Consider the following 26,187-nt stretch of genomic DNA (forward strand, 5'->3'; position numbering starts at 1 on the left):
GTAAACACTGAACGGTGATATTACTTATGTCAGCACTGACCGGTGATATTACTTATGTCAGCACTGAACAGTGATATTACTTATGTCAGCACTGAACAGTGATATTACTTATGTCAGCACTGAACGTGATTAAGCACTGAACGGTGATATTACTTATGTCAGCACTGAACAGTGATATTACTTATGTCAGCACTGAACAGTGATATTACTTATGTCAGCACTGAACAGTGATATTACTTATGTCAGCACTGAACGTGATTAAGCACTGAACGGTGATATTACTCATGTCAGCACTGAACAGTGATATTACTTATGTCAGCACTGAACGTGATTAAGCACTGAACGGTGATATTACTTATGTCAGCACTGAACTGTGATATTACTTATGTAAGCACTGAACGGTGATATTACTTATGTAAGCACTGAACGGTGATATTACTTATGTAAGCACTGACCGGTGATATTACTTATGTCAGCACTGACCGGTGATATTACTTATGTCAGCACTGACCAGTGATATTACTTATGTCAGCACTGACCGGTGATATTACTTATGTCAGCACTGAACGGTGATATTACTTATGTCAGCACTGACCGGTGATAATACTTATGTCAGCACTGACCGATGATATTACTTATGTCAGCACTGACCGGTGATATGACTTATGTCAGCACTGACCGGTGATATGACTTATGTCAGCACTGACCGGTGATATGACTTATGTCAGCACTGACCGGTGATATTACTTATGTCAGCACTGACCGGTGATATTACTTATGTCAGCACTGACCGGTGATATTACTTATGTCAGCACTGACCGGTGATATTACTTATGTCAGCACTGACCGGTGATATTACTTATGTCAGCACTGACCGGTGATATTACTTATGTCAGCACTGAACGGTGATAATACTTATGTCAGCACTGAACGGTGATATTACTTATGTCAGCACTGAACGGTGATATTACTTATGTCAGCACTGAACGGTGATATTACTTATGTCAGCACTGAACGGTGATATTACTTATGTCAGCACTGAACGGTGATATTACTTATGTCATCACTGAACGGTGATAATACTTATGTCAGCACTGAACGGTTATATTACTTATGTCAGCACTGAACGGTGATATTACTTATGTCAGCACTGAACGGGGATAATACTTATGTAAGCACTGAACGGGGATAATACTTATGTCAGCATTGACCGGTGATATTACTTATGTCAGCATTGACCGGTGATAATACTTATGTCAGCACTGACTGGTGATAATACTTATGTCAGCACTGAACGGTGATAATACTTATGTCAGCACTGAACTGTGATATTACTTATGTAAGCACTGAACGGGGATAATACTTATGTCAGCATTGACCGGTGATATTACTTATGTCAGCATTGACCGGTGATATTACTTATGTCAGCATTGACCGGTGATATTACCTTTGTTAGCATTGACCGGTGATATTACTTATGTCAGCATTGACCGGTGATATTACCTTTGTCAGCATTGACCGGTGATATTACTTATGTCAGCATTGACCGGTGATATTACTTATGTCAGCATTGACCGGTGATATTACCTTTGTCAGCATTGACCGGTGATATTACCTTTGTCAGCATTGACCGGTAATATTACTTATGTCAGCATTGACCGGTGATATTACCATTGTCAGCATTGACCGATGATATTACTTATGTCAGCACTGAAGTATTGGTTCTCTGTAAGTTGTCATGCAGGTAGATTGTAATATTTAGTGTTTGTAAAATTGATGCCGACTCTGTTCTTCCCCCCACCCCCCCACACTGTTCCGACTGGCCAAGGTTCAACCAGTCCCTTAGTTACTCAGTGTACATGCATGCCACTAGATGTAGTAGCACATTGTGGTTTCATTAACACTGCATGAATGAACCATACACGCTAAATGCGTGTATTGCTGGCTGGACCCCAATATTTAAGACGGGATTGTGATTTTTCCCTGCATGTGTTGAAGCCTGGATGTTTAAGGAAGTAGTCTTTCTACAAAGTGGCTGTGCACCTCTTGGCATGTTTTGCTATTCTATACTATTTTGTAGGGCCTGGTTTACAAATTTATATATATATATATATATATATATATTATTTTTTTTAAAGATTCATTACTATGGGGACCTTAAAATACTATAAAGAATATTCATTTTTGCAATTAGAGGTTGTCTCTAGTTTGTCAGTTTGCCAGTTCTCCTTTACACAGCTGATGATTTGTGTGAATACTTAAGGTTTTTGGTTTGTTTTTTTTTAGCTGGAGAGCCTTGCAGTCATCACACATGCTCAAGAGTAAACAACTGATGCGTGTCCAAAACATTTAGAGGAGCCAAGCTCCAGTGGAAGTTTGAAAAAGGGAAGTCTGGGACATGAAGATGAAACTAGGCAGCGTCCCCGCATTAAAAGCTTATCTCCCCCCCATAATTTTAATGAATTTTGGTTTAACCTTGAAAATAGCTTTACCAATGCAGCAACCAGAAATCTATCTCCCACTGATGAGTTCCAAAAAGAACGAAACAGGTTGTCTAGTGAGTGATTTCTAGTTTGCTGCAATAATTCTGTTAAAAGGATAGCTGTGTTAAAACAGTATTTTGAAGCAAAACAACTGAGAATTTGCATATCTAATTTGCATATCTTACCCAGAATTCTCTTGTGCATTGGTAACATTGTATATGAGGTATTTCTGGGGAAAAGCAAGCGGGGATTCTTGCCTAGATGTGCTAATTTCCTATGTAAATATTTACATTGATATATATAGATATATATATATATATATATATATATATATATATATATATATATATATATATATATATATATAGTACCCAGATAGGAACGGAGTTAACCAGCACTTACCACTTCTGTACTTCGGACGGCATGTGACCTGGAGTCTAGACACCTCAAGGGTACAGTTTTCGGTGACAAGTGCAGACCAAGGGATGGTGACTGAGATGCTTCCAATAAATCCATCAGTGATTTCTAGAGGAGCCCCTGTTGATTCTAGAAGTTCATTCACCGACTACATGTAAGAGAAGAGGAGAAAAGTAAGGCAAGTGGCAACATAAAAATATTGAGGGGATAAATAGAGACAGATGAGAAAAAAACAGTGTGTGCAGCACTCGGATGAGAGGATAACGGTTGAATAAAAAAAATAGAATTAAAAAAAAAGGGAGGATATTAAAAAGGGACTTGATACCCAAATATGGAACCACTGCCTAGAAAATATCACCTAAACATCTCTATGTAAAAATATATTTTTCCTCAATTTCCTCAGCTGAAGGAATTCTGAGGTAAAATATCTTCCTTTTTTACATCTTTTTCATTATAGTGCTTCACTTTCAAGTGATTTAGTACATGGGTAATATTATGTCCATGAGAGTAGAAGAAACAGATTTTGACAATGGCCAACGTCAAAAGGTCAATCAAGACTACCCATATTTCCTACTGAGGTGGGAACTGAATTAATTCTCGGCATAGTCTCATGCATATCCTAGGAATTTTTGAATTGCATAATAGTCTTTGTATTTGCCACCTCTAGAAGAGGTCTATTATATGAACCAACCACCCTTTCCGTAAAAACATAATTTATGCTTACCTGATAAATTCCTTTCTTCTGTTGTGTGATCAGTCCACGGGTCATCATTACTTCTGGGATATTATCTGCTCCCCTACAGGAAGTGCAAGAGGATTCACCCAGCAGAGTTGCTATATAGCTCCTCCCCTCTACGTCACCTCCAGTCATTCGACCAAAGACCAACGAGAAAGGAGAAGCCAAGGGTGTAGTGGTGAATGAATTATAATTTAAAAAATATGTACCTGCCTTAAAAAACAGGGCGGGCCGTGGACTGATCACACAACAGAAGAAAGGAATTTATCAGGTAAGCATAAATTATGTTTTCTTCTGTTATGTGTGATCAGTCCACGGGTCATCATTACTTCTGGGATACCAATACCAAAGCAAAAGTACACGGATGACGGGAGGGATAGGCAGGCTCATTATACAGAAGGAACCACTGCCTGAAGAACCTTTCTCCCAAAAATAGCCTCCGAAGAAGCAAAAGTGTCAAATTTGTAAAATTTGGAAAAAGTATGAAGCGAAGACCAAGTTGCAGCCTTGCAAATCTGTTCAACAGAGGCCTCATTCTTAAAGGCCCAAGTGGAAGCCACAGCTCTAGTGGAGTGAGCTGTAATTCTTTCAGGAGGCTGCTGTCCAGCAGTCTCATAGGCTAAACGTATTATGCTACGAAGCCAAAAAGAGAGAGAGGTAGCAGAAGCTTTTTGACCTCTCCTCTGTCCAGAATAAACGACAAACAGGGAAGAAGTTTGGCGAAAATCTTTAGTTGCCTGCAAGTAGAACTTGAGGGCACGAACTACATCCAGATTGTGTAGAAGACGTTCCTTCTTTGAAGAAGGATTTGGACACAAGGAGGGAACAACAATCTCTTGATTGATATTCCTGTTAGAGACAACCTTAGGTAAGAACCCAGGTTTAGTACGCAGAACTACCTTGTCTGAGTGAAAGATCAGATAAGGAGAATCACAATGTAGGGCTGATAACTCAGAGACTCTTCGAGCCGAGGAAATAGCCATTAAAAATAGAACTTTCCAAGATAACAATCTTATATCAATGGAATGAAGGGGTTCAAACGGAACACCCTGTAAAACGTTAAGAACTAAGTTTAAACTCCATGGCGGAGCAACAGTTTTAAACACAGGCTTGATCCTAGCTAAAGCCTGACAAAAGGCCTGGATGTCTGAATTTTCTGACAGACGCCTGTGTAACAAGATGGACAGAGCTGAGATCTGTCCCTTTAATGAGCTAGCCGATAAACCCTTTTCTAAACCTTCTTGTAGAAAAGACAATATCCTAGGAATCCTAACCTTACTCCAGGAGTAATCTTTGGATTCACACCAGTATAGGTATTTACGCCATATTTTATGGTAAATCTTTCTGGTAACAGGCTTCCTAGCCTGTATCAGGGTATCAATAACCGACTCAGAAAACCCACGTTTTGATAAAATCAAGCGTTCAATTTCCAAGCAGTCAGCTTCAGAGAAGTTAGACTTTGATGTTTGAATGGACCCTGAATCAGAAGGTCCTGTCTTAGAGGTAGAGACCACGGCGGACAGGATGACATGTCCACTAGATCTGCATACCAAGTCCTGCGCGGCCATGCAGGCGCTATTAGAATCACTGATGCTCTCTCCTGTTTGATTTTGGCAATCAATCGAGGAAGCAGCGGGAAGGGTGGAAACACATAAGCCATCCTGAAGTTCCAAGGTGCTGTCAAAGCATCTATCAGAACCGCTCCCGGATCCCTGGATCTGGATCCGTAGCGAGGAAGTTTGGCGTTCTGGCGAGACGCCATGAGATCTATCTCTGGTTTGCCCCAACGTCGAAGTATTTGGGCAAAGACCTCCGGATGAAGTTCCCACTCCCCCGGATGAAGAGTCTGGCGACTCAAGAAATCCGCCTCCCAGTTCTCCACTCCCGGGATGTGGATTGCTGACAGGTGGCAAGAGTGAGACTCTGCCCAGCGAATTATCTTTGATACTTCTATCATTGCTAGGGAGCTTCTTGTCCCTCCCTGATGGTTGATGTAAGCTACAGTCGTGATGTTGTCCGACTGAAACCTGATGAACCCCCGAGTCTTTAACTGGGGCCAAGCTAGAAGGGCATTGAGAACTGCTCTCAATTCCAGAATGTTTATTGGCAGGAGACTTTCCTCCTGACTCCATTGTCCCTGAGCCTTCAGAGAATTCCAGACAGCGCCCCAACCTAGAAGGCTGGCGTCTGTTGTTACAATTGTCCAGTCCGGCCTGCTGAAAGGCATCCCCCTGGACAGATGTGGCCGAGAAAGCCACCATAGAAGAGAGTTTCTGGTCTCTTGATCCAGATTCAGAGTGGGGGACAAATCTGAGTAATCCCCATTCCACTGACTCAGCATGCACAATTGCAGCGGTCTGAGATGTAGGCGTGCAAAGGGTACTATGTCCATTGCTGCTACCATTAAGCCGATCACCTCCATGCATTGAGCTACTGACGGGAGTTGAATGGAATGAAGGACACGGCATGCATTTAGAAGCTTTGTTAATCTGTCTTCTGTCAGATAAATCTTCATTTCTACGGAATCTATAAGAGTCCCCAAGAATGGAACCCTTGTGAGAGGCAAGAGAGAACTCTTCTTTTCGTTCACTTTCCATCCATGCGACCTTAGAAATGCCAGAACTAACTCTGTATGAGACTTGGCAGTTTGAAAGCTTGAAGCTTGTATCAGAATGTCGTCTAGGTACGGAGCTACCGAAATTCCTCGCGGTCTCAGAACCGCCAGAAGGGCACCCAGAACCTTTGTGAAGATTCTTGGAGCCGTAGCCAATCCGAATGGAAGAGCTACAAACTGGTAATGCCTGTCTAAGAAGGCAAACCTTAGATACCGGTAATGATCTTTGTGAATCGGTATGTGAAGGTAAGCATCCTTTAAATCCACTGTGGTCATGTACTGACCCTTTTGGATCATGGGTAAGATTGTCCGAATAGTTTCCATTTTGAACGATGGAACTCTTAGGAATTTGTTTAGGATCTTTAAATCCAAGATTGGCCTGAAAGTTCCCTCTTTTTTGGGAACCACAAACAGGTTTGAGTAAAACCCTTGTCCTTGTTCCGACCGCGGAACCGGATGGATCACTCCCATTAATAATAGATCTTGTACACAGCGTAGAAACGCGTCTTTCTTTATTTGGTTTGTTGACAACCTTGACAGATGAAATCTCCCTCGTGGGGGAGATAATTTGAAGTCTAGAAGGTATCCCTGAGATATGATCTCTAGCGCCCAGGGATCCTGGACATCTCTTGCCCAAGCCTGGGCGAAGAGAGAGAGTCTGCCCCCCACTAGATCCGGTCCCGGATCGGGGGCCCTCGGTTCATGCTGTCTTAGGGGCAGCAGCAGGTTTTCTGGCCTGCTTGCCCTTATTCCAGGACTGGTTAGGTTTCCAGCCTTGTCTGTAACGAGCAACAGCTCCTTCCTGTTTTGGTGCAGTGGAAGTTGATGCTGCACCTGCTTTGAAATTCCGAAAGGGACGAAAATTAGACTGTCTAGCCTTAGCTTTGGCTTTGTCTTGAGGTAGAGCGTGGCCCTTACCTCCTGTAATGTCAGCGATAATTTCTTTCAAACCGGGCCCAAATAAAGTTTGCCCCTTGAAAGGTATATTAAGTAATTTGGACTTAGAAGTTACATCAGCCGACCAGGATTTTAGCCACAGCGCCCTACGTGCCTGAATGGCGAATCCTGAATTCTTAGCCGTAAGTTTGGTTAAATGTACTACGGCCTCCGAAACGAATGAATTAGCTAGTTTAAGGACTCTAAGCCTGTCCGTAATGTCGTCCAGCGTAGCGGAACTAAGGTTCTCTTCCAGAGACTCAATCCAAAATGCTGCCGCAGCCGTAATCGGCGCGATGCATGCAAGGGGTTGCAATATCAAACCTTGTTGAACAAACATTTTCTTAAGGTAACCCTCTAATTTTTTATCCATAGGATCTGAAAAAGCACAGCTATCCTCCACCGGGATAGTGGTGCGCTTAGCTAAAGTAGAAACTGCTCCCTCCACCTTAGGGACCGTTTGCCATAAGTCCCGTGTGGTGGCGTCTATTGGAAACATCTTTCTAAATATTGGAGGGGGTGAGAACGGCACACCGGGTCTATCCCACTCCTTAGTAACAATTTCAGTTAATCTCTTAGGTATAGGAAAAACGTCAGTACTCGCCGGTACCGCAAAGTATTTATCCAACCTACACATTTTCTCTGGTATTGCAACAGTGTTACAATCGTTAAGAGCCGCTAAGACCTCCCCTAGTAATACACGGAGGTTTTCCAATTTAAATTTAAAATTTGAAATATCTGAATCCAATCTGCTTGGATCAGAACCGTCACCTACAGAATGAAGCTCTCCGTCCTCATGCTCTGCAAGCTGTGACGCAGTATCAGACATGGCCCTAGAATTATCAGCGCACTCTGTTCTCACCCCAGAGTGATCATGCTTGCCTCTTAGTTCTGGTAACTTAGCCAAAACTTCAGTCATAACAGTAGCCATATCTTGTAATGTTATCTGTAATGGCTGCCCAGATGTACTAGGCGCCATAATATCACGCACCTCCCGGGCGGGAGACGCAGGTACTGACACGTGAGGCGAGTTAGACGGCATAACTCTCCCCTCGCTGTTTGGTGAAATTTGTTCAATTTGTACAGATTGGCTTTTATTTAAAGTAGCATCAATACAGTTAGTACATAAATTTCTATTGGGCTCCACCTTGGCATTGGAACAAATGACACAGGTATCTTCCTCTGAATCAGACATGTTTAACACACTAGCAATAAACATGCAACTTGGTTACAATCTTATTTAACAAAAACGTACTGTGCCTCAAAGAAGCACTAAACGATTAAATGACAGTTGAAATAATGAACTGAAAAACAGTTATAGCATCACTCTTTAAAAACAACACAACTTGTTAGCAAAGGTTTGTTCCCATTAGTAAAGCAACACTAATTAAATTTTAAACATAAAAATCACAGAGCAACGTTTTAAAACACAGTCACTATATAAATCTCACAGCTCTGCTGAGAGAATCTACTTCCCTTCAAAGAAGTTTGAAGACCCCTGAGTTCTGTTAGAGATGAACCGGATCATGCAGAAAATATAAGTGTAACTGACTGGAAATTTTTTTGATGCGTAGCAAAGAGCGCCAAAAACGGCCCCTCCCCCTCACACACAGCAGTGAGAGAGAAACGAAACTGTCATAATCAAAACAAGCAAACTGCCAAGTGGAAAAATAATGCCCAAATATTTATTCACTCAGTACCTCAGAAATGCAAACGATTCTACATTCCAGCAAAAACGTTTAACATGAATTAAATACCTATTAAAAGGTTTAATGTACTTTTACAGAGTAATTCCGGTGAAATACCATCCCCAGAATACTGAAGTGTAGAGTATACATACATGTCATTATAACGGTATAGCAGGATTTTCTCATCAATTCCATTCAGAAAATAAAAACTGCTACATACCTCAATGCAGATTCAACTGCCCGCTGTCCCCTGATCTGAAGCTTTTACCTCCCTCAGATGGCCGAGAAACAGCAATATGATCTTAACTACTCCGGTTAAAATCATAAGAAAAACTCTGGTAGATTCTTCTTCAAACTCTGCCAGAGAAGTAATAACACGCTCCGGTGCTATTGTAAAATAACAAACTTTTGATTGAAGTTATAAAAACTAAGTATAATCACCATAGTCCTCTCACACCTCCTATCTAGTCTTTGGGTGCAAGAGAATGACTGGAGGTGACGTAGAGGGGAGGAGCTATATAGCAACTCTGCTGGGTGAATCCTCTTGCACTTCCTGTAGGGGAGCAGATAATATCCCAGAAGTAATGATGACCCGTGGACTGATCACACATAACAGAAGAAAAGGTGTTCCAAGCATTACTCCTGAACCCACTATTCTCTAACCTGTAATCGCATCCTTTTATGTGGCGAAGCACACACTAGTTCTTACTATATTACTGAAACAATGAAAATTACAAAAATACAGTATAATAATAACAACAACAGTATTTATTATGAACTTATTGCAATAACACAAATCAGTAATCAGCTTATAAATGTATCACAACTAAGCAGGTACAATATAGTAACACAAGGCAGTGATCACCATAAATGCATTACTTATGTTCAGGTTTCAGATAAGGTATTAATAACGTGCAACAGCACTGAGGGTCATCATTCAGTGAAACACAGTCAAATTCCACAGGTGCTATATATGAGACTTCTCTCCAAGATGTTACCCAAAATACTCTCCTAACCCTGTTAGCAATTCTAATAATTAAACCTTCCATTTAAAAAGGCATTCTAACGTTATGTCAATAACATAATTACAAAGTTTACAAAGCAGCCGTTTTGTTAAAAAAGTACCTTTTTTTTCTTTTCACAGCCAGAGCAGCTTCCTCCAATCACAGCTTTCCCCCAGGGTAGTCATTGCCTGAGGCCATGCTGTGATTGGAGGAAGCAGGATTAGTCATTTCTGACGTGTGAAGCTGCTCTAGCTGTGAAAAAGAAAAAAAGGTAATTTTTTTAACAAAACGGCTGCTTTGTAAACTTTGATGAATGAAAGTGCCCCTGTTTTTAATAGTATTTTTAAAAAACGAGCTTTCATTCACTAAAGTTTACCCTCACTTTAATCAGAGTTTTTAGTTAATGCTGCACTTCTTCCCATCATGTGATACTGTCTTGCAGTCTTGACAGTAACCACCGTTTCCTTCCCTTTAAGTCACGCTACAGAGATAAACATTTTCACCTGTTGCTACAATGTGCAAGGGAGATCAAGGCTGTTTAATAGAAATAAGCATCTATACTGCAGACTGCAACATTTTATAGAGCTCTAATTCTGCCTGTCAAACAGCCACGATCTCCCCTGCACACTGGAGCAACAGATACAAATGCTAACCTGCTTGATCCATGCTGGTCTGTCCAAACTGGCTCTGAGAGCCCCAGTTCCACCACCAGGCCATTAGATAACCTAGCTCCATCCCTGGACAACCCCAAAACTGTGCCAACAGACCAGGTTGCTCGACTCTGTGCCAAGCTGTCTGAAATTCCCCACTGGCTCCTAGATTTCAAGGAAATTTAACAAGCCGTGTCCTACTGGCCTTACCTGCTGCTCTGATAATGCATCTACTAAACCTGAAATTGTCTGAAATATAATTTCTCAAGGCTTGCTCCACAGTCAATAAAAGTACCATTGAGTTTATAAGTAACCTTAGGATTTTTTCATCATAAAAAGATATCATTGCGTTGTATTTTATTGTCTAGATATTATTCATTTGTTCAATATTTAGATTTTCTAATGCTGGTATTCATTTGATTTAGATGGCAGCAATCAAAAATAGTGAATGACTGCGCCTACCTTCTCTGGGTTACATCAGAACTGCTTCTTCACAATCACGAGAGATCTCACAATGGTGACACCAAATGGAAAATACTCTAAAGAAGTCTTGTGTTGAAAGTGAATTCCACTTTACAGATCACTAGTTAGACCTCATCTGGAATACTGTGTACAGTTCTGGAGACCACATCTAGAAACCTTCCAAAGGAGGCTACTAAAATGGTAGACGGTCTAAAATATAAAACTTATAAAGAAAGACTATGACCTAAATATGTATAGCTTAGAGGATAGAAGGGAAAGAGGCAACATAATAGAAGCCATAAAATATATGAAGGGACTTAATAAAGTGGAAGCTGAAAGCATTTTCTACAAAAAACAAATACAAAAACAAGGGGTCACAATCTTAAAGGGACATGAAACCCAAAAATGCTCTTTCATGATTCAGATAGAGAATACAATTTTAAACAAATCTCCAATTTACTTCTATTAATTTGCTTCCTTCTCTTGTTATCATTTCCTGAAAGGTTTATTTAGGCAAGCTCAGAAGCAGCAGAGAACCTAGGTTCTAGCTGTTGATTGGTGGCTGCATATATATATTGATTGTCATTAGCTTACCCATGAGTTCACTTAGAAACCTTTAGTGCATTGCTGCTCCTTCAACAAATGATACCAAGAGCATGAAACAAATTAGAACGTTTAAAAACACAATTTATACTTACCTGATAAATGTATTTCTCTTGTGGTGTATCCAGTCCACGGATCATCCATTACTTGTGGGATATTCTCATTCCCAACAGGAAGTTGCAAGAGGAAACCCACAGCAGAGCTGTAATATAGCTCCTCCCCTAACTGTCATAGCCAGTCATTCGACCGAAAACAAGCCGAGAAAGGAGGAACCATAGGGTGCAGTGGTTACTGTAGTTTAAATTTAAAAATTACCTGCCTTAAAATCACAGGGCGGGCCGTGGACTGGATACACCACAAGAGAAATAAATTTATCAGGTAAGTATAAATTGTGTTTTCTCTTGTAAGGTGTATCCAGTCCACGGATCATCCATTACTTGTGGGATACCAATACCAAAGCTAAAGTACACGGATGAAGGGAGGGACAAGGCAGGAACTTAAATGGAAGGAAACACTGCCTGTAAAACCTCTCCCCCAAATATAGCCTCCGAAGAAGCAAAAGTATCAAATTTGCAAAATTTTTGAAAAAGTATGAAGCGAAGACCAAGTCGCCGCCTTGCAAATCTGTTCAAAAGAAGGCTCATTTTTAAAGGCCCAAGTGGAAGCCACAGCTCTAGTGGAATGAGCTGTAATCCTTTCAGGAGGCTGCTGTCCAGCAGTCTCATAGGCTAAGCGGATTAAGCTTCTTAGCCAAAAAGAAGGAGAGGTTGCCAAAGCCTTTTGACCTCTCCTCTGTCCAGAGTAGACAACAAACCAAGCAGATGTTTGACGAAAATCTTTAGTAGCTTGTAAGTAAAACTTTAAAGAACGGACCACGTCCAGATTTTGTAACACAAGGATGGAACAACAATCTCTTGATTGATATTCTTGTTAGATACCACCTTAGGTAAGAACCCAGATTTGGTACGCAGGACTACCTTATCCGTATGAAAAATCAGATAAGGAGAATCACATTGTAAGGCAGATAACTCGGAGACTCTACGAGCCGAGGAAATAGCTACCAAAAAAAAGAACTTTCCAAGATAAAAGTTTGATATCTATGGAATGAAGAGGTTCAAACGGAACTTCTTGAAGAACCTTAAGAACCAAGTTTAAGCTCCATGGTGGAGCGACCGGTTTAAACACAGGCTTGATTCTAACTAAAGCCTGACAAAAAGCCTGAACGTCTGGAACATCTGCCAGACGCTTAACTAGCTGACAATCCTTTTTCCAAACCTTCTTGGAGAAAAAGATAATATCCTAGGAATCCTGACCTTACTCCATGAGTAACCCTTGGATTCACACCAATAAAGATATCCACGCCATACCTTATGGTAAATTTTCCTGGTGACAGGCTTTCGTGCCTGTATTAAGGTATCAATAACTGACTCGGAGAAGCCACGCTTTGATAAAATCAAGCGTTCAATCTCTAGGCAGTCAGCCGCAGAGAAATTAGATTTGGATGGTTGGAAGGACCCTGAAATAGAAGGTCCTGTCTCAGAAGCAGAGACCATGGTGGAAAGGATGACATGTCCACTAGATCTGCATACCAGGTCTTGCGTGGCCATGCAGGTGCTATCAGAATCACCGATGCTCTCTCCTGCTTGATATTTGCAATCAGTCGAGGGAGCAGAGGAAACGGTGGAAACACATAAGCCAGGTTGAAAGACCAAGGCGCTGCTAGAGCATCTATCAGTGTCGCCTTGGGATCCCTGGACCTGGATCCGTAACACGGAAACTTGGCGTTCTGGCGAGACGCCATGAGATCCAGTTCTGGTTTGCCCCAACGATGAATCAGTTGTGCAAATACCTCCGGATGGAGTTCCCACTCTCCCGGATGAAAAGTCTGACGACTTAGAAAATCCGCCTCCCAGTGCTCTACACCTGGGATATGGATAGCTGATAGGTGGCAAGAGTGAATCTCTGCCCAGCGAATTATTTTTGAAACTCCTAACATCTCTAGGGAACTTCTTGTTCCCCCTTGATGGTTGATGTAAGCTACAGTCGTGATGTTGTCCGACTGAAATCTGATGTACCTCAGAGTTGCTAACTGAGGCCAAGCCTGAAGAGCCTTAAATATCGCTCTTAGTTCCAGAATATTTATTGGAAGGATAGACATCTGAGTCCACGATCCCTGAGCCTTCAGGGAGTTCCAGACTGCACTCCAACCTAGAAGGCTGGCAATTTTTGTTACAATTGTCCAATCTGGCCTGCGAAAGGTCATACCTTTGGACAAATGGACCCGAGATAGCTACCAGGGAAAAGAATCCCTGGTCTCTTGGTCCAGATTCAGTTGAGGGGACAAATCTGTGTAATCCCCGCTCCACTGACTAGATGTCCTATAGCATTCAGAGGGCCTTTGAGGGAATCTGGATGTCTTAGTCTGTAATTTTAACTGCTCAAAAAAGCGCTAAAATAGGCCCCTCCCACTCATACTATAACAGTGGAAAGCCTCAGGAAACTGTTTCTAGTCAAAATTTAAGCCAGTCATGTGGAAAAACTAGGCCCCAATAAAGTTTTATCACCAACGCATATATAAAAACGATTAAACATGCCAGCAAACGTTTTATATTGCAATATCATAAGGGTATTACCCCTGGGAGTAAGCATGATACCAGTCGTTATTAAATCACTGTATTCAGGCTTAACTTACATTAATCCGGTATCAGCAGCATTTTCTAGTGTTTTCCATCTCTAGAAAAAATTATAACTGCACATACCTGATAGCAGAATAAACTGCACGCCATTCTCTCGCTGAAGTTTTACCTCATCTGTGTAATCCCCTCAGACATATGTGAGAACAGCAATGGATCTTAGTTACAACCTGCTAAGATCATAGAAACCTCAGGCAGATTCTTCTTCTATTTACTGCCCGAGATAAAATAGCACAACTCCGGTACTATTTAAAAATAACAAACTTTTGATTGAAGAAAATAAACTAGCTATATTTAACCACTCTCTCCTACAACGTCCTTGCTTGTTGAGAGTTGCAAGAGAATGACTGGCTATGACAGTTAGGGGAGGAGCTATATTACAGCTCTGCTGTGGGTTTCCTCTTGCAACTTCCTGTTGGGAATGAGAATATCCCACAAGTAATGGATGATCCGTGGACTGGATACACCTTACAAGAGAAAATGTATTCTCTATCTGAATCATGAAAACCAAATTTGGGTTTCATGTCCCTTTAAGTTAGAGGGTAACAGATTCAGGAGAAATGTGAGGAAGCAGTTTTTACAGAGAGTGGTGGATTCATGGAATAAACGTCCAACTGAGGTGGTAAACACAAAGGGGTAGATTTACTAAGCAACGTATGATGCTTTCTCCGTGCAAGCCTTCAGGCTCACCGGAAACAGAATTTAAGAAGCAGCGGTCTTAAATCGTCCGCCACTTCTGATGTGGTGAATTGCTATCAACCCGATCAGGATGATTGACACCCTCTGCGAATGTTCAGGGGGCAGCATTGCACAAGCATTTCACCAGAAATATCCAATATCTGACTTTACACACACACACATATATATATATATATATATATATATATGTGTGTGTGTGTGTGTGTAAAGTCAGATATTGGATATTTCTGGTATATATGTATATAACAATATATATATATATATATATATATATATATATATATATATATATATATATATATATGTTATAGCTGAACTGTGAAATTGTTTTTATATACTTTTATTAAAATTGAGAAGTATTTACATTATCCACCTGTTGAGTGGGAGTGTTTCCTAGTCTACGTGGATGAATAAAACGCTTTCAACACAAGAACTTCTGTGAGTATATTCCATTTGTGCCTGAAGGTATATCAACATTGTGAGACCTGTTTCCTTATCCACAGATGTTAAAATTTGCTACCACCATGTTTAAGAGGAAATTTGAATACTTATTTGCTCCTCTGTCCAAATTTGCTACCCAACGATGTGTGCATGCTCGTAATTATGTAATCGCATTCCACACATTCTTTTGAAACATATGTTGAGTGCGATTATGTAATTCTGCGCATGTGCACAGAGGTATCCAATCTTGAAGAGGTAGCAAATTTTGACAGAGCGCCGGCCTTCCTGCAGGGGAGTGTTTATACTTTGTATTATTCTCTGTAGTAGCAATCAAAAATGACTCCTTATTTACCATGCATTCTATACGTAAATACTCACATAATCTACAGACAAACAAAGCAATAGGAACATTAACTCCCTTATTCTTGCACGAACTCACTGAATAAATATGTGTCCCAGTTTATCATCTGCTGGAGCTGGTACAAAGGTCAAAATTAATCTTTCATAAATCAGATAGAGAGCAGGCAAATATAAACAACTTTCTAATTCACTGCCATTATGTAAAATTGCGCAATATTTTTTATGCACACATTCTGAGGTACCAGCTACTACTGAGCATGTGCAAGAATTCTCAGCATATACGTACATGGATTTACTGATTGGCTGATGGCTGTCACATGATGGGGGGGATTTAACTAAGTTTGAAATTTGTCAGAAAAAAAATCTACTACTTGAAGTTTAAACTCTTTGCATTGTCTTTTTATTATGCATCTGCTGGTTATGCTGATCTACTGTAGTCAATGGTTCTTTAAGATGTGACAGAGACAGCAACTTTAATCCTGTTTATATTCTGTTTACTGAACCAGGGAGAAGTGACCTACTTTAAAGGGACAGTGCACACCTTGTAATGACAGTTTTCTGCAGGCATCCAATTGATTAATACACCTAACATTTTATCATGTCTTATTATAAGAAAAGATTAACACCTTATTTGCTGCAATTGTTTTTAATGGACAAACTCCTTCAACCACTTTCCTTATTTGGAGGACCCAATCTGAACTTCAATATGGAGATGAAAGAGCTTGCCACTATCATTGTGTTAACAAAATATCAATTGTTTGTTTAAAGCAGAAATGAGAAGATAAACTGTAAATGACATACGCATATGTGGCAGGGTTAGTCCTGTGAAGTCTGCCATGTGCTCTTTTAGTTTTCAAGACAGGAAAATCCAATAGTTAAAAGTTTATTACTGCTCTTTCAACAAAGGATATCAAGAGAAGGAAACAACTTTGATACCAGAAGTAAATTAGAAAGTTGTTTAAAATCGTGCTCTTAAAGGGGCATGAAACACCTTTTTTTCTCTTGATTCAGATAGAGCATAACATTTACACAACTTAATTTGCTTCACTCTCTTGGTATCCTTTGTTTAAGGAGCAGCAATGCACTACTGGGAGCTAGCTGAACAAATCTGGTGAGACAATGACAAGAGGCATAATTGTCAGTCACCAATCAGCAGCTAGCTCCCAGTAATGCATTGAAACTCCTGAACCTACCCAAGTATGCTTTTCAACAAAGGATACCAAGAGGACAAAGCAATTAGATAACAGAAGTAATTCAGAAAATTGTTTGAAGCTGTATGCTCTGAATAATAAAAACATAATTTATGCTTACCTGATAAATTCCTTTCTTCTGTTGTGCGATCAGTCCACGGGTCATCATTACTTCTGGGATATAACTCCTCCCCAACAGGAAATGCAAGAGGATTCACCCAGCAGAGCTGATATAGCTCCTCCCCTCTACGTCAGTCCCAGTCATTCGACCAAGAATCAACGAGAAAGGAGTAACCAAGGGTGAAGTGGTGACTGGAGTATAATTTAAAAAATATTTACCTGCCTTAAAAAACAGGGCGGGCCGTGGACTGATCGCACAACAGAAGAAAGGAATTTATCAGGTAAGCATAAATTATGTTTTCTTCTGTTATGTGCGATCAGTCCACGGGTCATCATTACTTCTGGGATACCAATACCAAAGCAAAAGTACACGGATGACGGGAGGGATAGGCAGGCTCATTATATAGAAGGAACCACTGCCTGAAGAACCTTTCTCCCAAAAATAGCCTCCGAAGAAGCAAAAGTGTCAAATTTGTAAAATTTGGAAAAAGTATGAAGCGAAGACCAAGTTGCAGCCTTGCAAATCTGTTCAACAGAGGCCTCATTCTTAAAGGCCCAAGTGGAAGCCACAGCTCTAGTGGAGTGAGCTGTAATTCTTTCAGGAGGCTGCTGTCCAGCAGTCTCATAGGCTAAACGTATTATGCTACGAAGCCAGAAAGAGAGAGAGGTAGCAGAAGCTTTTTGACCTCTCCTCTGTCCAGAATAAACGACAAACAAGGAAGAAGTTTGGCGAAAATTTTTAGTTGCCTGCAAGTAGAACTTGAGGGCACGAACTACATCCAGATTGTGTAGAAGACGTTCCTTCTTTGAAGAAGGATTTGGACACAAGGATGGAACAACAATCTCTTGATTGATATTCCTGTTAGTAACTACCTTAGGTAAGAACCCAGGTTTAGTACGCAGAACTACCTTGTCTGAGTGAAAGATCAGATAAGGAGAATCACAATGTAGGGCTGATAACTCAGAGACTCTTCGAGCCGAGGAAATAGCCATTAAAAATAGAACTTTCCACGATAACAATTTTATATCAATGGAATGAAGGGGTTCAAATGGAACACCTTGTAAAACGTTAAGAACTAAGTTTAAACTCCATGGCGGAGCAACGGCTTTAAACACAGGCTTGATCCTAGCTAAAGCTTGACAAAAAGCCTGGACGTCTGGATTTTCTGACAGACGCCTGTGCAACAAGATGGACAGAGCTGAAATCTGTCCCTTTAATGAACTAGCCGATAAACCCTTTTCTAGACCTTCTTGTAGAAAGGACAATATCCTAGGGATCCTAACCTTACTCCAGGAGTAACGTTTGGATTCGCACCAGTATAGGTATTTGCGCCATATTTTATGGTAAATCTTTCTGGTAACAGGCTTCCTAGCCTGGATCAGGGTATCAATAACCGACTCAGAAAAACCACGCTTTGATAAAATCAAGCGTTCAATTTCCAAGCAGTCAGTTTCAGAGAAGTTAGATTTTGATGTTTGAATGGACCCTGTATGAGAAGGTCCTGTCTCAGAGGTAGAGACCAAGGCGGACAGGATGACATGTCCACTAGATCTGCATACCAAGTCCTGCGTGGCCATGCAGGCGCTATTAGAATCACAGATGCTCTCTCTTGTTTGATTTTCGCAATCAATCGAGGAAGCAGCGGGAAGGGTGGAAACACATAAGCCATCCCGAAGTTCCAAGGTGCTGTCAAAGCATCTATCAGAACCGCTTCCGGATCCCTGGATCTGGACCCGTAGTGAGGAAGTTTGGCGTTCTGGCGAGACGCCATGAGATCTATCTCTGGTTTGCCCCAACGTCGAAGTATTTGGGCAAAAATCTCCGGATGAAGTTCCCACTCTCCCGGATGAAAAGTCTGGCGACTCAAGAAATCCGCCTCCCAGTTCTCCACTCCCGGGATGTGGATTGCTGACAGGTGGCAAGAGTGAGACTCTGCCCAGCGAATTATCTTTGATACTTCCATCATTGCTAGGGAGCTTCTTGTCCCTCCCTGATGGTTGATGTAAGCTACAGTCGTGATATTGTCCGACTGAAACCTGATGAACCCCTGAGTTGTTAATTGGGGCCAAGCTAGAAGGGCATTGAGAACTGCCCTCAATTCCAGAATGTTTATTGGAAGGAGACTCTCCTCCTGATTCCATAATCCCTGAGTCTTCAGAGAATTCCAGACAGCGCCCCAACCTAATAGGCTGGCGTCTGTTGTTACGATTGTCCAGTCTGGCCTGCTGAATGGCATCCCCCTGGACAGGTGTGGCCGATAAAGCCACCATAGAAGAGAATTTCTGGTCTCTTGATTCAGATTCAGGGTAGGGGACAAATCTGAGTAATCCCCATTCCACTGACTTAGCATGCACAATTGCAGCGGTCTGAGGTGTAGGCGTGCAAAAGGTACTATGTCCATTGCCGCTACCATTAAGCCGATCACCTCCATGCATTGAGCCACTGACGGGTGTTGAATGGAATGAAGGACACGGCATGCATCCTGAAGCCTTGTTAACCTGTCTTCTGTCAGGTAAATCTTCATTTCTACAGAATCTATAAGAGTCCCCAAGAATGGAACTCTTGTGAGAGGAAAAAGAGAACTTTTCTTTTCGTTCACTTTCCATCCATGCGACCTTAGAAATGCCAGAACTAACTCTGTATGAGACTTGGCAGTTTGAAAGCTTGAAGCTTGTATTAGAATGTCGTCTAGGTACGGAGCTACCGAAATCCCTCGCGGTCTTAGTACCGCCAGAAGGGCGCCCAGAACCTTTGTGAAGATTCTTGGGGCCGTAGCCAATCCGAATGGAAGAGCTACAAACTGGTAGTGCCTGTCTAGGAAGGCAAACCGTAGATACCGTTGATGATCTTTGTGAATCGGTATGTGAAGGTAAGCATCTTTTAAATCCACTGTGGTCATGTACTGACCTTTTTGGATCATAGGTAAGATTGTCCGAATAGTTTCCATTTTGAACGATGGAACTCTTAGGAATTTGTTTAGAATCTTTAAATCTAAGATTGGCCTGAAAGTTCCCTCTTTTTTGGGAACCACAAACAGGTTTGAGTAGAACCCTTGTCCTTGTTCCGACCGCGGAACTGGATGGATCACTCCCATTAATAACAGATCTTGTACACAGCGTAGAAACGCTTCTTTCTTTATCTGGTTTGTTGACAACCTTGACAGATGAAATCTCCCTTTTGGGGGAGATAATTTGAAGTCTAGAAGGTATCCCTGAGATATGATCTCCAGCGCCCAGGGATCCTGAACATCTCTTGCCCAGGCCTGAGCGAAGAGAGAAAGTCTGCCCCCCACTAGATCCGGTCTCGGATCGGGGGCTCTCGGTTCATGCTGTCTTTGGGGCAGCAGCAGGTTTCCTGGTCTGTTTGCCCTTATTCCAGGACTGGTTAGGTTTCCAGCCTTGTCTGTAACGAGCAACAGCTCCTTCCTGTTTTGGTGCAGTGGAGGTTGACGCTGCTCCAGGTTTGAAATTCCGAAAGGAACGAAAATTAGACTGTCTAGCCTTAGCTTTGGCTTTGTCTTGAGGTAGGGCGTGGCCCTTACCTCCTGTAATGTCAGCAATAATTTCTTTCAACCCGGGCCCAAATAAAGACTGCCCCTTGAAAGGTATATTAAGTAATTTAGACTTAGAAGTAACATCAGCTGACCAGGATTTTAGCCACAGTGCTCTACGTGCCTGTATGGCGAATCCAGAGTTCTTAGCCGTAAGTTTAGTTAAATGTACTACGGCCTCCGAAATGAATGAATTGGCTAGTTTAAGGACTCTAAGCCTGTCCATAATGTCGTCTAGCGTAGACGAACTAAGGTTCTCTTCCAGAGACTCAATCCAAAATGCTGCCGCAGCCGTAATCGGCGCGATACATGCAAGGGGTTGCAATATAAAACCTTGTTGAACAAACATTTTCTTAAGGTAACCCTCTAATTTTTTATCCATTGGATCTGAAAAAGCACAGCTATCCTCCACCGGGATAGTGGTACGCTTAGCTAAAGTAGAAACTGCTCCCTCCACCTTAGGGACCGTTTGCCATAAGTCCCGAGTAGTGGCGTCTATTGGAAACATCTTTCTAAATATTGGAGGGGGTGAGAACGGCACACCGGGTCTATCCCACTCCTTAGTAACAATTTCAGTTAATCTCTTAGGTATAGGAAAAACGTCAGTACTCGCCGGTACCGCAAAGTATTTATCCAACCTACACATTTTCTCTGGTATTGCAACGGTGTTACAATCATTGAGAGCTGCTAAGACCTCCCCTAGTAATGCACGGAGGTTCTCCAATTTAAATTTAAAATTTGAAATATCTGAATCCAATCTGTTTGGATCAGAACCGTCACCCACAGAATGAAGCTCTCCGTCCTCATGCTCTGCAAGCTGTGACGCAGTATCAGACATGGCCCTAGTATTGTCAGCGCACTCTGTTCTCACCCCAGAGTGATCACGCTTGCCTCTTAGTTCTGGTAATTTAGACAAAACTTCAGTCATAACAGTAGCCATATCATGTAATGTTATCTGTAATGGCCGCCCAGATGTATTAGGCGCCATAATATCACTCACCTCCCGGGCGGGAGATGCAGGTACTGCCGCGTGAGGCGAGTTAGTCGGCATAACTCTTCCCTCGCAGTTTGGTGAAATTTGTTCACATTGTACAAATTGACTTTTATTTAAAGTAGCATCAATACAGTTAGTACATAAATTTCTATTGGGCTCCACCTTGGCATTGGAACAAATGACACAGATATTCTCTGAGTCAGACATGTTTAACACACTAGCAATAACTTGCAACCTGGTTATAATCTTTTTTAGCAAAAACGTACTGTGCCTCAAAGAGGTACTTTAACGATTAAATGACAGTTGAGATAATGAACTGAAACAGTTATAGCATCAAGTTTAAAATAACACAACTTTTAGCAAAGGTTTGTTCCCATTAGTAAATAACTAAATTTGACATAAAAAATTATAGAGTAACGTTTTTATTCACAGTCAATAACAATTCTCACAGCTCTGCTGAGAGAATGTACCTCCCTTCAAAGAAGTTTGAAGACCCCTGAGATCTGTCAGTGAACCGGATCATGCAGGAAATATAATAGTAGCTGACTGGAATTTTTTGATGCGTAGCAAAAGAGCGCCAAAACGGCCCCTCCCTCTCACACACAGCAGTGAGGAGAAACGAAACTGTCACAATTTAAAGCAGACAACTGCCAAGTGGAAAATAATGCCCAAACATTTATTTACTCAGTACCTCAGCAATGTAAACGATTCTACATTCCAGCAAAAACGTTTAACATGACAATATTTATTAAAAGGATTAGTGACCTTTAACAGAGTAGTTCCGGTGAAAAACCATTCCCAGAATACTGAAGTGTATACATACATGTCATTATAACGGTATAGCAGGATTTTTTCATCAATTCCATTCAGAAAATAAAAACTGCTACATACCTCAATGCAGATTCATCTGCCCGCTGTCCCCTGATCTGAAGCCTTTACCTCCCTCAGATGGCCGAGAACAGCAATATGATCTTAACTACTCCGGTTAAAATCATAGTAATAAACTCTGGTAGATTCTTCTTCAAACTCTGCCAGAGAAGTAATAACACGCTCCGGTGCTATTGTAAAATAACAAACTTTTGATTGAAGTCATAAAAACTAAGTATAATCACCATAGTCCTCTCACACATCCTATCTAGTCGTTGGGTGCAAGAGAATGACTGGGACTGACGTAGAGGGGAGGAGCTATATCAGCTCTGCTGGGTGAATCCTCTTGCATTTCCTGTTGGGGAGGAGTTATATCCCAGAAGTAATGATGACCCGTGGACTGATCGCACATAACAGAAGAAAGTTTATTTTTACTTTACTGTCCCTTTAAGCAGAGCAGCTCAGGGGTACAACCCTTTGAAAAGCCTATAAAATAATTTGTATGATCTCATTTTGCTGTGTCCAGTTACTGATATAATGTTGCAGAGTCAGGGTCAAGGGCACTGCGTGATACTCTCCAGCATCTATGAAATCAGTGGAAAAACAAAGGATATCAAAAGAACAAAGCAAATGAGAAAATAGAAGCAAATTGGAAAGCTGTTTAAAATGTCATGCTTTGTGTCATTAAAGTTTATTTTCTATTTCACTGTCATTGATGTTCCTGCCCTATTGCTCCCCAGTAATACATTCCTATTGATAGGTCACTTTACACCTATGTGGGACTAAGAGGACAGTAAACACCCTGTAAGTACATGACATTTCTACCGTGTTGCTACAGAATAACATCTCTGCCAAGCCTTAAAGGGACATTGTACACTAGATTTTCTTTTCATAAATGTTTTGTAGATGATCCATTTATATAGCCCATATGGGTGTGTTTTTGTAACAATGTATAGTTTTGTTTATTTTATTAATAACATTGTGCTGATTTTCAGACTCCTAACCAAGCCCCAAAGTGCCAGATGTATACTGATGTCTACAGATTTCTGCAGCTCCTGTTTGTATAATCTGTCTTTTCATATGCAGGGGAGAGGGAAGTGTTTGCTGTTCCTGTTTTCCCAGCCCCTTTCACTGGGTGTCCCAGCATAACCTTCTCAACAGAGCTAAACTGGGAGCTTCTAAGCAAGTCTTTAAAAGGTTTTATACTGGATGTTTATATCAGTATCTGTGCATAGTATTCCTTATAGTAGTGTCTGTTACATGCAGTTATATTAAATTTGTGTATACTGTCCCTTTAATGGTTTTAAAACAAATTAACATCCTTTTTACTGCAATTGTTTTTTTATAGCCAACTCCAACACCATTTTCTTTATTTGGAGGACCCAATCAGGGCTTTAGTTTGCAGACACCAATGACAGTAACTGTCATAATGTTAGTATAAAGTGCATTGATTTGCAGTTGTTATCTGATAAATCCAATTAGGTATGGATATGTAGCAGGGTTAGCATTGAGTCAGCAGGTGCATTTCAAGGCCAGAGAATTAGAAATTGCTCAATTCTCAGAGCTAAATTACATTAACAAAAGACAAAATATATCATTTAAATTTTATTGCCAAGTTTACAGATTAGTAAAATTCTCACAGTGTTTACTGTCCCTATAAGACAGAGATGGCAACTAGCGGTCCGTGAGCCACAAGCAGCCTTCTAGCAGGTACCCTGCAACCACCTATATCCGACACTGTGCAAGTGGTCATTTTTAGGTAATATATTATTTGTGCATTTATTTCATGATTCAGACGGAACACACCATTTTAAACAACTTTGCTTCATTCTCTTGGTATCCTTTATTGAAGGATCAGCAATTCCCTACTGAGAGGTTAGCTGAACACATTGTTAAGCCAATGATAAGAGGTATATAAGTGCAGCCACCAATCAGCAGCTAGCTCCCAGATCCTGTGCCTACCTAGGTATAATTTTCAACAATGGATGCTAAAAGAACAAAGAAAATTAGATAACAGAAGTAAGTTGGACAGTTGTGTAAAATAACATGATCTGTTTGAATCATGAAAGAAAATGTTTGGGTTGCATGCCCCTTTAATAGCTTTACATTTATATGCCATCCTTAAAAGGGACATAAAACATAGATCATGCAATTTTAAACAAAGCAGGAAGGTAATCTCAGGCGTGTGCACGAGCCTGCAGCACTATATGGCTGCAGTTTAACAACAATGTTGTACATTAGCAAGGGCACTAGATGGCAGCACTATTTCCTGTCAAGTAGTGATGCAAACATGTGCACGCTACCTATCTAGATAATTCTTCAACAAAGAATAACACAAGAACAAGACACGTTTGATAATAGAAGTAAATTGGAAAAAAAAATGTAAAAATTGTATTCTCTATCTGAATCATAAAAGAAAAAGTTGGGATTTCGGGACCCTTTAAGGCTTCTAAATTATTGATCTGTGGCCCCCACGTGACAGGAAGTTGGCCACAACTATAACTGCTAGACATCTGACAGCACATTCTGTCCCAGAAAGAAAGGATAGAAAATGACAGCTGGACTGGAATCTTCTCAAGTCCCTCACAAGGAAATTAAACTGCGTTCTTGGAATCAGCCAGGAAATGAAAGGAAAAAGACTTATTTTTAAGCCGCATCCTCCCCACGTAGCACAATATGAGCCGAGTTTTATTTACCTTCTAACATCAATATCAAAACCTAAATAAATGTGACGTCCAATCCTTTCCTACTCTTAAAATGTTATCTGACAGCATCTCACGTTTGGCTTGAGCAACCTCTCAATATCTGGTTCTTTTGGCAAGTAGCCCTTATGCCAAGGATTGATGCATTTATTTTATATAGAAACCGCAAAGAAGCCAGACAAGTGTGTTTGTATATGCAGAAATATACAACAATCAAAAAAAGTTAGGAGCCAAAAGTTAATCTAGGAGCCGTGGCTCACTGACGCCTGAGTACGTCAAGCACTACATTATTCAGTGCCTGTTATCTATTTAAACAAAGTGAGAAGTATTATACATTTGGAGGATTGGACAAATGACTGAGATCTAAAGTTTAACACTGCAAAGTGTAAAATAATGCATTTAGGGAAGAAAAATCCAAACATTAATTACAGACTCAATGACACTATGCTGACTGTTACAAATAAGGAACAGGACTTGGGTATTATTATTTCAAATTATTTAAAATTTAGTAAACATTGTAGTAATGCAGGGAGTAAGGCCAGCAGAGTGCTTGGATGTATTAGTAGAGGTATTTGCAGCAGAAATAGTAAGGTTCTTATGCCACTTTATAGATCATTAGTTAGGTCTCATCTTGAGTATTGTGTGTTCTGGAGGCCATATCTTCTGTAGGATATTAACAAACTTGAACCTGAACAAAAGGAGGGCTACCAAAATGGTACATGGTCTAAGGAATAAAACTTACCAGGATAGGCTCAATAACCTAAATATGTATAGCTTAGAGAAGGGAAAGAGGTGATATGCTAGCAACTTTCAAGTATATTAAAGGGCTTAGTAAAGATAAGGCTGTGGGTATTTTACATAAAAAAGAAAATTTAAGAACAAGGGGTCATGATCTCAAGTTGGAGGGTAGCATATTTAGGAATAATCTGCAGAAGCTTCTTTACAGAAAGGATGATTAATCCATGAAATAAACTTCC

General features: G+C 40.8%; 1 protein-coding gene across 3 annotated transcripts in view; it reads right to left on the reverse strand.

Annotated features, from left to right (window-relative positions):
• Positions 1 to 26,187, reverse strand: part of ATG2A (autophagy related 2A) — a 514,214-nt gene that overhangs the window by 468,757 nt on the left and 19,270 nt on the right. For all 3 annotated transcript variants that reach the window (XM_053720124.1, XM_053720123.1, XM_053720125.1), the window contains exon 2: positions 2,886 to 3,048. In XM_053720124.1, coding sequence (XP_053576099.1) covers positions 2,886 to 3,048 — 163 coding nt within the window. The remainder of the gene's footprint in view (positions 1 to 2,885; positions 3,049 to 26,187) is intronic.

This window comes from Bombina bombina, chromosome 7, assembly GCF_027579735.1.
Source record: "Bombina bombina isolate aBomBom1 chromosome 7, aBomBom1.pri, whole genome shotgun sequence".
Lineage (NCBI taxonomy): Eukaryota > Metazoa > Chordata > Amphibia > Anura > Bombinatoridae > Bombina > Bombina bombina.